At 35.5% G+C, this 15,825-nt stretch overlaps 1 protein-coding gene across 1 annotated transcript; it reads left to right on the top strand.

The window, feature by feature from the left end:
* The first annotated feature begins 8,166 nt into the window (after positions 1-8,166).
* On the top strand, positions 8,167-11,342 carry LOC147404125 (G-type lectin S-receptor-like serine/threonine-protein kinase LECRK1). Its single transcript, XM_086437815.1, has 2 exons — positions 8,167-8,803; positions 9,595-11,342. The coding sequence occupies exons 1-2, from the start codon at positions 8,167-8,169 to the stop codon at positions 11,340-11,342; spliced, it is 2,385 nt and encodes a 794-aa protein (XP_086293941.1).
* Positions 11,343-15,825: the final 4,483 nt, after the last annotated feature.

Genomic DNA, 15,825 nt, shown 5'->3' with positions numbered 1-15,825 from the left:
GATAATATAATTATCCTTTTATATAGTCTGTCCAGTAAAAGATTCATAAAAATGTTCGTATTGTCCTAATTTTTGGAAATTTTAACCAAATAATCCGCAAAGAGTGGGGATCCAGAACGGTGTCCCGTTTTTAAGCATACGTTACGTGTCTACATGTCGTTACACTATTGGCCTTCGTTTTTAAAAGTTATTGGGCTGCTACCCAAGCCATTAAGAACTCATTATAAAATTCGTTTTAATTTTTTAAGGAACCACATCTAAGTCATCCCACGTGTTATCCATTAACTTTTGAATTTGTAAATGTACCCCTCTATTTTCCCTTTTTTTTTTTTTTTTTTGTAACCGAGGGAGTATCCCATCAACACTCTCAAGTAAGCGTGACAGACTAATCTCCCTTGGGGGCCCCGCATGACCAACCCCATACGAGTTTTAAGGGGACGAACCCAAACCCATTAAGTGCCACACAAGGTGGTGGGAAGAGAATTCGAAGATAAGACCTGGGGAGTACACCCAATCTTACCATCAAGCCTAACCCCAATTGGTTAGTGAGGGTACAATCCTTCTCAATTTTGTAAAGACTTCTTTAATGTCAACGTACGGTGGAACTCCCCCCTTTTAAGGTCAATAGATGATGTATAAAACTATCTAATTGCTCATACTAATATTGTAACCAAAATACCCAAGATTTACAAATCGCTATTTTTCAAGGTAAAAAAATAAGTTCTAGGATAATAATTCAATACGAATTATCAAATTATGCCCCTTGCCATCCATAATTCATATTATCAAATTTATATATCATGATAAGAATTACCGATTAAGTATTAACTTATCTGTATCAATTTGATTTACAATGTAATTTATATAAAGTATTGAATTATTATAATAAATCTTTTTTATAATATTTTTTTTCCTTCGAATTTTTTTCATAGGGATTCTCTTATGTTAGGAAGGTTAAAATAGAAATTAGGGATGCCAACCCGACGGGGCAAAATTACCACTCCTAATAGAAATAATTTTATTTATTAAAAAATAGTGTAATTTATTATTATTATTATTATTATATATGGGTAATTAAGTAATTTTATACATCATCTATTAAAGACGAGTTCAAGAGAAGTTAATAAGGGGAGTATCACCGTCGACATCAAACAAGCCTTTACAAATCTCACCAAGAAAGTGGACGGGTATACATGGAAATTCAATATTTAGTGGATAACACGTGTCATGGCTTACTTTTATAATGAGTTCAAATGAATTTTATAATGAGTTCTTTACGGCTTGGGTAGCAGCCCAATAACTTTTAAAGGCCAATAGTATAATGCCATGTAGATATTTAACGTTTGCTAAAAACGGAACACCGTTCTAGATCCCCACTCATCCTCAAATGCTCAAATGGATGGTAACTTCCATAACTCTCAAAGTTCAAATTAAAATTAAACAATGAAAAATAACTTCTTATATTTTAGAATTTTATTTTCAAAATTTTATCCTCTACAAACTTGAAGCAATAGATCACTGTTTTGGGTGCCACAATTTCAGCTCAAAGACCCTTAGTAGTAGGGCTTAAAACGGGTTGGGTTCGGGTTAAATAAGTGTCTATCCATATTCATATATGAATTTTTAATTCGGGATCAAATTCAGATTTAGATCTGACAAAGATCTTACTAATTCAAATCATATCCAATTTTTTTTTACTTTCATTCAACCCATATTTAGAATCGATATGACCGAATTAATTGATTCGAATCGATCAGATCATATAATTTTAAACTATTACAAAGTAATTTATTAAAAAAATGTGACTTAAATGTAATTCATATCCGATTGTTTTACTTTCATTAAACCTTTTTTGAAAAGAAGCTTTGACCACTACACGTAATACTCATTTGTTGATGAATGATAGACTAAAAAATATAAAAATATAACATACATTATACAAAATAATACATCATTTGGATATAGGCAAATATAGGGATGGGTCCATATCCGACCCGTATCCGACTCGGGTCAAGAGACATCAACCCATATCCGACCCATATTTTTATTTGGATATGCTTGAAGAAATCAAATCTACAAAAAATCGGATTCGAATTTTTGATAAAATCCGACCTATTTAAACCCTACTTAGTGAGGGTACAATTCTTCTCAAATTAGTAAGGCTAATTGGACTTATTAAACAACATTCCACCACTTTTAAAGAAATTACCTCATCCTACTTCCACGTTTTGGTGAATATTTGAGATACCATTATATTTTGAAACAGATGACAAGCCCTTGACATTTGTTTTATTTATATATATATATGGCTTGGCTTGACGGGGTTAGTGGTTAGCATAGGAAGGGGTTTGAACCTAAGACCTTGGGAACAACCTCCACAGAGTCTTACCACTTAGGTAAGTGGTCCTTATTGAATCAAACAACTTAAATCTCTCAAACGATGGTGATGATGATGATGACAACAAATATGATGATGTTGTGATATGATGGTGGTGGTGGTGATACTGATGGTGATTGTGGGGATGATGATCACAATAATCATAATCAGTATCATCATAATTATGGTCATCATCCTCATCCTAGAGGTTGAAGACGACATAAAAATCATAGGCTTTTAGGTTGTTTTGATCATATATATAATATTAAGGGAGTTGAGTGTAGTTCATCCATTTAAAAAAAATAGAATTATCTCAAATAATTCACTGAAACTTAAGAGGGTTCCTTTGAACATTTTTTAACTTTGAAGGTTGTGTATAAAGGATATTTTTGGTTTTTCTTTAAATATATTTTTTAAAAATCAAGCAGTTTCTTAAAAAAAAAAAAAAAAAAAAAAAAAAAAAACAGAAAGTGGGACCATTAAATATTAAATAATAAGAAATGCAAGCAATTGGTAAGCGAATGATGTGTCAAGGGCATAGGAAAAAGATGCACGGTTCTATGCTCTTGCCACGTCAAATTGTGTGCATTCATCGTTATTCTTTTTAGCCACATCAGGCGTGTATTAAATAATGTACAAAGATTGCATATATTCATCATTATTCTTTTGAGTTGTGATAAATGCACGCAGTCATAGTACGTGGTTAATGTGACAAGGGCAAAAAATCATATATCATTTTTATTGGGATACATAGAAAACGATATGCGGTTTTATGTTTTTGCCATGTCAGCCATATATCCAATTGCATGCAGTCATCATTATTCTTTTGAGTCATGGTGAATACATATGGTCATGGTACGCAATTGATCATTTTCATCGGGACACCCAGGAAAAAGATGTGGTTCTTTGCCCTTGTCATTCACATTATTCTTTCTATTTCTTTTGTATCCGGAGAAAAACTTGCGATTCTTTATCTTTAAAGAGGTGTTTTTCAAAAAATTGGGTCTACACCTTCACGTCACCTTTGAAACACGGACTCCACGAGACTTTGCAAGTCATTTAGAAGTCTAACTCTCGTGTATCCCGAGAAAGACATGCAAATCTTTGTCTTGATAGAGGCTTTGGTAAAAGTTTTCCAAAATTAGGCCTACACGGTCACGTTAGCTCTTTGGAAGGTGGACTCCACGAGACTTTGCAAGTCTTTAAGTCAACTCTTGTGCATCCTGAGAAAGACTTGCAAATCTTTCTCTTTTAAAGAGACTTTGCTAAAAGTTTTTCAAAATTAGGCCTACACTGTCACGTTATGTCTTTTGAAACACGGTCTCCACGAGACTTTGCAAGTCTTTCGAAGTCAATTCTAAAACTGAAATATTTTAAAATCCGACTCGGTGTCCTCCGAGTCAAATCAATTTAATGAAAACACGAGTAACCTCTGGCATTTGAAAAAAAAAATGAAAAAATATACGTATTACATTAAGAACAATGCCAAGGTGACTCCAAGATTGTACCACACATACCACTTTTCTGATAAGAAAGTGTGCAGGAACATATAGATTCTTTACATTCAGAGATGAGTAAAAAATTATCCATGGCTCCCACGCACTTCCACATTAGGAAAGTGAGTTTTGAGGTAAAATCTTGCAATCACTCAGCACAACTCTTATATGTTAAACACGTACAAATAATTTTAGCAATAGATATTGAAAGTTTCTATTGCCATGGCGAGTCCGACTTTGAAGCGGGCAGCCCAGCTTCAAAATTTGAAAGAACACTCCTTATTTCAAGACACGTGGCATTTTGAATTTATTTCACACCACTATGTTTCTGCCAAAATTTGAAATACCACCTGAAAATGCCACTTGTAATCCAATGGTGGGGTTCCTTCAAAATTTTGAAGTGAACTACCCACTTCAAAGTTTTTTCCTGCTACACCAACTTTTACTTAAAACAATCCAATATATATTTTAAGGAAAATGCTGAAATGACAAAAAGAATTTATTGCGATTCACAAGTTTGATGTGGGATTTACACATAACCGTAAATGTGTTTCCTCACACTACAAGTAAAAACCATGTACAATTATGTATGCATGTCCACGTCAAAGTTGTGAGAATCATAGTAAATCCTGTGTCACTCCAGCACGACTCATATTTTAATTCTTGACAGATACCATACAAATATGGGCATTCTTTATAAAATTGGTGACACATCAAAATCTCTCTATAAAATCATAAATGCAAAATTTTCCTTATTTTTCTAAAAATTCATAAAATTTTCTAAATAAAGGACTAGTTAATTCAATCCATGAATTAATCTATTTATCACAGAATATGATAACATTTTTACCCTTCTACCCCAAAATTTTATTTTCTTTAACATTAAAATCTAAAGAACAAGATGAGGTTTTTAGAGAGGTTGAAGATGATAGCTTTTGATGAGAAACCCAAAAACATAACTTCAATATTCACTAATTTTTATTTTATTTTTTAAGAAACATTCCAAATTTACTTGAATTAACTTAATTGAATCCAACCCAATAATTATCAAACCCAAACTTTGTTACTATCTATAAATTAAGGAATATTTATCATTTCATTTTCAACTAAAAACAATTGAAATAATTGGATAACTCGGTTGAGTTAAATAGTTGCCTCAGTGAGTTGCTACAAAACTGAGTTCAGTCGACTCAATAAACATCAATGATTTTAGGCTTATTATAATGGACTTTCCGTTTGGAACTTTTTAAAAATTACTTACTTTTGACTCCTGTTTGTAGACTTACAGTCAAAAAGATTTAAAAATAAATAAATAAATAAATAATTGGCTCTTTTTCTTCTGAAGTCTCTTCCAAGCTCTCTTATTATTATTATTTTAAACTTCCACGTGAAACAGGTTGAGTCAAGAGTCAACAAGACTCTAGAGGCTGGCCCCAAACTCTCTTATAAGATAGAAGAAGAACTATACAAAGAACCATCTCCCACAAAGGCTAATCTCTCTCTATATCTCCTTGATTTCCAGTAAAATAGGGATATAGCGACGATCGACGACCATCTCTATAGGGGAAAAACTGTCGCAAATACATATAACAATAGTTATCCGAGTCGTCATTGGTTGTCGCTAAAACCTCAAACACTATATGTATTATTGACGGCAAAAAAGAAATTGGATCAGACCATTGTCCCTGACAGCAGAGCAAATTTGTTCGTTGTGTAAATTATCAATAAAAATAACATAACAAAATATATAAAACCTTGGCAAGAAAAAATCAATTCACAGAGACAACGTTGATCTACTAATTTCTTTTGACTTAAAACAGTTAATTAGGTTCAAAGTATTCAAGAAAATTAAATTAAAATTAGTCTAAAATAAACAAGAATGTGATTCACAATATAAAAATTAGATTAGTCAAATATACTAAAATAATTCACCTTATCAAGTTATTTATTTCTTATTATCTCGATCCAGTTAATAAAGCTAATGTTATTGGATTAGAAGATGAAATATGTTAATCCCAAAATTTTATGATAACATTTAATAAGACGGAATTAAAGATAAAATATTTAATTTCTAATCAAGCATAGTTTAACTTGATCTTATTTAAGTTTAAACTATCAAAATTATGTGATTAGTTATTCTATTCAATAATTATTACTTAAGAAATTAACATCGTAATAAAATATTCACATACAATCGAAATAAATAACTATCTAAGATGATCTTGTTTGGGCTTTATTAACCCCTTTAATAGAGATCTAGCTACAAATCATATAAAGAACAATAAAAACAAAATAGAAATAAAAGAATAGGAAATTAGGGGAGAGAAAAAAATATCTTTATTAATCTTGACTTGAATATGACAAAGTAATCCTTTTGCTTACAAAGCTTCCACAGAAACTAACCTAAAAATTATAAACTGAGAAAAGAGAGAGAGTTGAAAAATTACTTTTTTTTTCCCTCTTTGTGATCTCTTATCTGGTCTCTTATTTATAGGAGTCAGATTAGGGTTTATCTTCAATTTAGATTACTTATGTATTTTACAAAAACTCAAAACCTAATTCGTTTCCATATGAATAACGTCGCCTTATTAATATACGAATCTCGAGAAAATTTATCGATATGATCGCACTACCAAAGGGGTTCATGACACCGCAAGGGCTTGTCGGCCCAATTGACCTGAATCTTGGTCGGCATCTTTGTCTTGGGTCCTAGATTGCAATGCACCTCTTTATTCGTCTTGATTTATCTTTTTGACTCTCACAATTTTGACATATTACACATAATAATCATAATTAGTCCGAAAATTCATAATTCATTAAAAAACAACAATAATTATGGACTATCAACATATTATATCTATTTTGGGGATTTTATGTATATTTCATCTTTAAAGTCTCTGTAAATATGGCCTTAAAATCAACTTTTTAGGCTCTAATCATTGGGTTGATTGAACGATTCTGCAATGGGTCCTTGACCCAATATCACCATGATCAATCGAGATTTAAACCCATGATTGATTTGCAGCCGAGTTGTCGAGCTCTTACGAGTTGTTTCAGATCTCCATGCCTAATCAAAATCCCTAAGTATCACATGTCACCCCTTGGTACCTAACGAAAAATATTATCCACAGAAAGTTATAATGTTTTATCAAAAAAAAATTTCAAAAGGATATTGACTATTTTAAAAAGAGTGGTGCTAGAGAGTGACATTGTTTCACACATACGTGTGCACGAAACCATAAATACTTCTCACTCGTATCTTGATGAAAGCATCTATGATTCTATCCATACATCAACATTAACACCAACCATGTTTGAAATTATGTCAATTTCAATGTTACTTCAGCATTTCCTTTTAAAAAATTGGACCTTTAATGGTCGGTAGTCTCCTTCGACAAATTGATAAAAAGTTTTCAAAAATTAGGCCAACACGATTATTTTCTTTTCAATAATGTTGAAGTGACCTTAAGCTGGAACCTCATATCGCATTTCTTGACGTGAAAGTGTACAAGAATCATAGATGCTTTTCATTGAGATACGAGTGAAAAAGCATCTATAGTTTTCATATACACTCTCACGTCAAGAAGTATGATATGAGGTTCAAACTTGAGTCACTTCAGCAAGACTCTTTTCTTTTTCAAAAACTCGGAGTCGGACTTCACAAGTCCGCGTATAAGGCTGCAAAGTTTTAAAGCTCGACTCACTATTTACCGAGTCAATTCAATTTGACGATCATGAGTCAAATCTGCCATGCCAAATGAATATATATTCTATTAAATACATAAAAAATTAATTTAAGCAATATAGAGTAAGGAATGATGTCTATTTTAAAGTTTTCTAGTAAAAGCAGTTGAAATAATTGTGTAACTAGGTCGAGTGAAATCGTCACCTCAAAGAGCAGTAACGAAACTGAGTTGAATCCACTCAATAAAACGCAATGATCTATGATCGTACAACTTCTAAGCTTAAAATAAAGGAAAATAAAAAAGACTTACTTTGTGACTCATCTTTATTGACTTAGAGTCAAAAAGGCCAAATGTATATTAGCTCTCGACACAAGATTTACTGTGATTCTCACAATTCTGACGTGGACATGCATACATAATCGTAGATGATTTTTTTCGTATCCCGAGGAAACAATCTATGGTTATGTGAACATCCTACGTCAGACTTGTGAGAATCGCAGTAACTGTCCTGTGTCATTCCAGCATTTTCCTAGCTCTTTATCTTCTCAATTTTCTTCAAAGCTCTTTGATCACTTTAAGACAGAAGAAGAAATTAAACTACACGAAGATGAAAGAACCATCTACCATGGCTTCTATCTCTCTGTTTCTTCTTTTCTTCTCTATATTTTCTACTATAACAGCTCAACAAAGAAACTCCAAGATAGTCTTAGGCTCTTCTCTCTCCCCCATCGCCAACCCCACTTCATGGCTTTCACCTTCTGGTCGATTCGCCTTCGGATTCTACCCAATAGATCAAGACCTCTTCATCATAGCAATCTGGTTTGCTAGAATTCCCGAAAATACCATTATATGGACAGCAAACCAAGATGGTGGTCCTCAAGTTCCTGGCAATGTTACATTGCATTTGACTAGTAATGGTGGGCTCGTTCTAAAATCCTCACAAGGCGACCAAAAATCCATCACCAATACCTTTGAATCTGTTTCCTCGGCTTCCATGCTAGATTCTGGCAATTTCATTATCTATAATTCCGATAACCAAATAGTATGGAAGACTTTTGATTATCCAACCAACACGATCGTGCAAGGCCAAAGTCTCTTGGTAGGGACAAATTTGTACTCTAACATGTCACTAACCGACCCTCGGAAGGGAAGGTTTCAGCTCTGTATGCAATTTGATGGTCATCTTTGCCAATACCCAACTATTCAATCTAATCAAACGGCCAACACGGCATATTGGGCTTCAGGTAATGGAATATGCATATGCTAACGCTACAATATATATGCACGTTGATCTTCATGAAGATTATATATCTTTGGTATTTAATGGTTTGCATGAAATTATGGAAATTAAATGATTTTCTTTAGAAAATGAGATTTGCATACACAGATGTTAGACTGGACATCTGTGTATGCAAATAAAAGCGACGACACACCTGAGTTCACTTCTTTTTTCAAAGCGACGTGCTTGCCATTTGAAAAACCAATGAACTTGTGTCACTTATGAAATAGAGTGCCATTTTGGAGACCGCTAGAGATACCCTATCATATGTGGACATCTAAAACCATGATCGGATACCACAGGAAAAAAAAAAAAACATTAATTTTTCACCATTGAATTTAATATTTTAATTTCAGAGTTCGAAGATGATCCATTTTCAAAGCTTTGCGTGAAGCCGAAAAGTTTATTTTTTTCTTTTGAAAATCCATAAAAATCTACATAGATGTAATGTTGGATTGAGAATCAAATCCCTGTGGCATTCAATCATTTTTCTGACTCGCTTTTTTCATATGCTCCCTGACCTGGCAGTGACAAAACCATAAATCCATGAAATCTTTTTCATACGGTTCTAAGATGGGAGTGTACAAATAGCGTATGAAAAAAGAGAGTCAGATTATCCTGACTAGCTCAGCAAAATATAACTGTTTTGGTAAAACATTCTTTATCTTTCTATATTTTGATAGTAATTTCCACATAAATACTATTAGGTTCATGAAATTGCTTCCAATTATCAAATAGAATTCTATTATTTTACAGGAACGGCAGGTCTAGGCAAGAATGTGAGTCTAAATCTTGACAACAATGGTCACTTATACTTGCTCAATGACTATGGTAACGATATTATAAAGAATCTGACTGATGCCATTTTTCCTTCCAATAATGAAACAATGTTCTACCGCTTGACGATAGATATGGATGGGATCTTCAGGTTGTATTCACACAGTTGGGATCAGAATGATAATTGGTCTATCAAATGGAATTCGTCAATCAATAAGTGTGATCCTACAGGCCTTTGTGGCCTAAATGGGTATTGTACTCTAATGGATGAAGAATCTCTGTGTCTTTGTCCCCCTGGTTTCGATTACATCGATGAAGCTGAAAAGACTCTGGGCTGTAAGAGCAACACCAGTGCAGAAGGTTGTAGAAGCAAGGATGAACATATCAAATACACCATTCATACTCTAACGCAAACAAGATGGGAAGATGATTCATACTCCATCTTATCATCCAAGAACGAAGAAGATTGCACGGAAGCCTGTTTGAAGGATTGTAACTGCGAGGCTGCGATATATAAGAACTCGAAGTGCAAAAAACTAAGACTTCCATTAAGATATGGGAGTAGAGTTATGGATGAATCAGGCATAGTTCTTATCAAGGTGATGAGTGTTATGAACAGTTTTGATCTCTCCAAAACAAGAAAAGTAGCCAAACAAAGCAATGCAGATCTACGAATCGATATTCTAATTGCTAGTATTGTAGTTCTTACTTTTGCTTTTATTATCGTAGGGACTATTGGTGTTTTTATTTACAGACGACGTGTTTGGGCGTACAAAAGGAGGTCAGATCAAGGAAATATCAGATTAAGTGATGGTGTCTCTCTGCGGTCATTTACTTACGGTGAGCTCGTGAAAGCAACGAATGGTTTCAAGGAAGAGTTGGGTAGGGGATCTTTCGGAACAGTTTTTAAAGGGAGTTTATCGAACAATCAGAGACAAGATTTCATCGCTGTCAAGAGACTAGACAGAGTGTCGGATGAAGGAGAAAGAGATTTTAAAACGGAGATGAGAGCTATTGGGAGAACCCATCATAGAAACCTAGTACAATTGCTTGGGTATTGCCATGAAGGCCTTTATAGGCTTCTAGTATACAAGTACATGAGCAATGGGTCGCTCGCAGAATTTCTCTTTAGTCCCGAAAAATGCCCGAATTGGGTTGAAAGAGTAAGAATTACTCTGGACATAGCCAGAGGCATCTTATACCTGCATGAAGAGTGTGATACCCCAATCATCCATTGCGACATAAAGCCTCAGAATATACTCATGGATGAGTTCCATTGTGCAAAGATAGCTGATTTTGGGTTGGCTAAGCTATTAAAACCGGATCAAACGAGGACCAATACTGGTATCAGAGGGACTAGAGGATATGTCGCACCCGAGTGGCATCGAAACATCCCCATAACTGTGAAGGCCGACGTGTACAGCTTCGGGATCGTGCTGTTGGAGATGGTATGTTGTCGAAGGCATCTGGACATAAAGCTGGTTGAGGAAGAAGTTCTTCTTGAGGACTGGGTGTATAATTGTTTCAATAATGGACAGGTGGGTAAGTTGGTGAAGGATAAAGAGGTGGACTTTAAAATGTTGGAAAGAATCGTGAGGGTGGCTCTGTGGTGCATCCAAGACAATCCATCCCTCCGCCCTTCCATGAAGAAAGTGGTCCTGATGATAGAAGGGACTATAGACATTCCAATTCCTCCTAGACCTACTTCTTTTCTTAATGCCAACTAAATGGAATCTTCAGTTTGCGTATTTATCTCTAATATTCAACAAAACTTGGAAGCTTATGTTTAATGTTATGATCTACTTATAAATCGTGTGGTTATGTTTTATGTCATAATTTATTTATAAATTTTGTTTGATACTTTGGTACATCAATTAAAGTCTCATTAGTTTGTAGTTATCATTGCAATTGATTTAGAGGATATTGTTGAATTTTCCATTATGTGTGTGGTCCTATATAGATCACATGTATAGATTAATCAAATTAGATGAACCATTAGATTTAATGATGAGTGTACCACATGGTTTTCATTTTCTCTGCTAAATAAAGGGTTGTATTCCATAAATAAATATTGCAAAGGGGAAACCCTTAATTTACAAGTCCAAAGGAAAGCAAAGCAAGGTGGTATCCCAATAAAATCTTCCTTAGCTAGAAGAGGGAGTTCTCTAAAATTCCCTCATCTTCTACATAAAAAAAGAAAAATCCTTACTCTTGAGATTTGAATGTTAAAATAGATAGAATCTTATGATTGGAGAGTAGAGTAAAAGAAAAATTATTAGATAGATTAAAGAAGTCTGATTTTGGAAGGGGAAATAATGGGCCTTTTTGTTACCAGTTGAAGATAAGAGCATTTAAGTCATGAATATGAGTGCTTATTTTGTTACTGAAAAACTCCCTGATGTGGCAGGTGAAGGGTATACATGTCAGTTGAGTTTTTTGAGTTACTCAGCCAGGTTGAGTTATAAAGTCATTACACCATGAACATATTATTGAAGACCAGATCAAAGGGGCATGTCGTCACTTTGAAAACACGAGTAACTCAAATTACTAGACATACATTACACTTGTAATGTATTTCTAATGTATAATGATTTTCTAACGCAACTCTGACAACGTAACTCAAAAACTCACTAAGGTGGCATGAGCAAGAACAGTAGATCCCCACAAAACATATGCAGTTGTGTATCCCGAGGGAAAAAATCTACGATTCTTGCACATGCCACGTCAATGAGTTTTAGAGTTACCTTGTCAAGTTGAGTTAGAAATCAGCTCTCATATCTAATCTATATTATATATAATAAACACAATTGCGTTAGAATAATTGTGAGTGACATAAATATCTAATTCTCTAATTTTTCTATATTTCTTTTCTATCCCTTTAATCCACTTTATTATTTTTCATATTTACCATCCTTTCATCTCAAATTTTTTAAATAATACCTCTCCTTCATTCTTCTGCGGCGTCCTTTTATTTTATTATATTTTCTCTTTTACTCTTTTAATCTATTTTATTATTTTTCATCTTTTACCCTTTTAATCTCAATTTTTTAAAGAATACAACTCTATTTTTTTCACTTTTACCCCCTTAATCCTCTGATGTATGATTCTCATATCTTGAAAAAAGAGCATCTACATTTTTTTGTTTTGTTGATAAATAGCATTGTATTCAAGAAATAAACCAAATCGGTCGAGATGACCAACCTAGAAAAAGCTTACAAGACAAGACTAATCATGAATAAGACAGCAAATCCTATCCCACCTAAACACAAAATCTTCAAAAAACATGCCCCTAAGTTCCTTAAATACTTTCGACCAATAAAAGATAAGACCCAAGATAGACAAAATTGTTTGTGGACAATCTAACTGCTTCCCCTCGAAGATGTGCCTATTCCTCTCAATCCACACCCCCCAACAAATTGCGAATGGTCTAATGCTCCACAACATCCTCTTTGTGCCACCAAATGTGTATCCAATTGACGATCAACTAGTGAAAATATCCTTGACTGATCTCGGTAAGCATGTTGAAATCCCAAATAACTTAAAAAAATGAATCCAAATGGCATGTGAGAATTTACAATGGATTAGAAGGTGATCCGAATATTCTCCATCTTCCATACATAACACACAACAACTCGCCCCGCACCATCCACGCCACATCAACAAATTCGTCGTTTGAATCCTTCCTAGAACCGTCGTCCACATGAAGAAAGCAACTTTGCTTGGTACTTTTGGATCCCAAATTGAGGCATGAGGAAAGAGCGAAACCCCATTGTTGTTCAAAGATTGATAGAAAGACCGAACCGAAAATCTTCCATCTTTACTTACCGTCCAAATCTTCTCATCTTCCCTTCCCGTACGTAACTCGATCTTGGAAGCATCACTGACTAACCTGCCAACTTGTTGGAGTTCCAACTCATTAATGCTCCTTCGAAAACCAAGGTCCCATGCCCATTCTCCACCCATGGCTCAACGAATGGATGTGATTGGTTGCCCTTTCTTCGAGGATATGGAATACAACGTTGGGAATACCTCCATTAGAGGTCAATTCCCACACCATGTGTCTTCCCAGAATCTTACTCGACTGCCTTGACCCACTTTGAATTTGACTCTCACTTTGAACAAGGGGATAATCTTCATGATGCCCTTTCACATCCCGCACCCATATGGTTGTCTGGTTGGTCCACTTTCCCACCCTGTCTGGTTGGACCTGTACTTGCTTTCTATAACTCGTCTCCATAAGGTGTCCCCATCGTTTCCAAACCTCCACAACCATTTTCCCCTCAAAGCCACGTTCATTTTCCCAAGTCTTCTAATACCGAGACCACCTTGTTTCTTAGGAGAGTAAACCTGTTTCCAATTCATAAGGTGGTGTTTTCTATTCCCATTTCTGTCATGCCATAGAAAATTACGAAACAGCTTGTCTAGCCTTAGTTCTACACTACGAGGCATTGAGAGAAGCAAAAGGAAATATATTGGAATGCTAAAAAGAACACTTTTTATCAGAATCAGTTTACCTCCCTTGGATAAGTAATTGGCTTGCCACGTTGCTAATTTCCTTTCAATCCTTTCCACTATCGGGTCCCAGATCGCCACCCTCCTGTAGGGGCCCCCCAAAGGCATCCCCAAATAGGAAGAGGGGAGACTACCCACCTGCCAACCCAACGAAGCTGCTAGAAGAGTTGTGCACCTAGTCAAGCCGATTGGAAGTACCTTGCTTTTCCTCGTGTTAACTGGAATACCTAACACCGCTTCAAAACAACAAGGCAGTCTGCCTAGTCTCCTTGTCTGCTCTATAAAATCATCCAGGAATACTAGAGTATCATCTGCGAATTGTAGGTGCGAAATAATAACAGTGCTTGTGCCTACTGAGAACCCTGAGAAAAGTCCATTATCTACCCCTCTTTCCATCATCTTCCCTAAAGCGTCTGCTACTATGATAAACAAAAAAGGAGATAGAGGGTCCCCTTGTCTGAGACCTCTTGTGCTCCTAAAGAAGCCGTAGGGCATTCCATTCACCAAGACCGAGTAAGAAGGGGAAGTCACGCACGCCATAACCCAAGTGATCCACTTCCTACCAAAACCCATATTCTCCAACATATATTCCAAAATTTGCCAGTTGACGTGGTCATAAGCCTTCGCAAAATCCACCTTGCACACTACACCTGTTTTCCCAGATTTCATTCTAGAGTCAATACACTCGTTTGATATTAGAACCCCATCCAAAATTTATCTTCCTTTGACAAATGCGCTCTGGTTGCACCATATTATATCGTGGATGACTCATTTCAATCTCTTAGCAAGAATGCTCGTGATGATTTTGTAGCTAGTGTTCACCAAGCTGATAGGCCTCAAGTCCTTAATATTCTCAGTCCCCGCCACCTTTGGAATTAGAGCAATGAAAGTACAGTTGGAATCACGATCCAACACTCCCTCTCTAAAGAATTCATTGATTAGAGCAATAAAATCACTCTTAATGGTTTCCCAACAAGTCTTGTAGAATTCCACAGGAAAGCCATCTGGCCCCGGTGCTTTATCGCTCTTCATACTTGAGATAACCTCCCATATCTCCTCTTTTTCAACGGGTCTTTCCAACCATTCACTATGTAACTCAGAGACTCTATCAAACTGGAGAAGATCGGGTTTCGGTCTGTTATCAGTTCCTTCGTTGTACAACTCCGAGTAGAAATCTACGACCCCCTTGGCTACCGCCTCTTCGCCTTCCACCCACTCCCTGTTCACATACAACCTCGTGATGTGATTGTTCCTATCTCGGGCATTGGTCATGCAGTGAAAAAATTTTGTGTTGCCATCCCCTTCTTTAAGCCATCTGATTTTGGATTTCTGCTTCCAACCGATTTCTTCTAGAAGTGACAGCCGTTGATATTTCTCACGAAGATCTAATCTCAATGACCTCTCGTTCATCGACATTGGATTTTCCTCTTCCCTATGATCCAAATCTTCAATTCTTGAAAGGATCGCCTTACTCTGCGCATCCACCCTTTCGAAGGAATCCTTATTCCATTCTTTTAGAGTCATCTTTAGGGCCTTCAGCTTCTTGCTGAATATCTCCCCTACTGTTCCTGTAACTGGAAATCTCCTCCACCAATCGGTTACTAATTCCTTGAAGTTGTGGTATTTCAACCACATCAACTCGAAACGGAACGGAATGGGACCCCTATTGAGTGGTCCTTCTACCAACTGAATAGGACA

Source organism: Akebia trifoliata, chromosome 4 (genome assembly GCF_017979445.1).
Source record: "Akebia trifoliata isolate Shusen 1 chromosome 4, ASM1797944v1, whole genome shotgun sequence".
NCBI classification, from domain to species: domain Eukaryota; kingdom Viridiplantae; phylum Streptophyta; class Magnoliopsida; order Ranunculales; family Lardizabalaceae; genus Akebia; species Akebia trifoliata.
The sequence above is the reverse complement of the archived record's forward strand: the minus strand, read 5'-3'. Positions and strand labels throughout refer to the sequence as shown.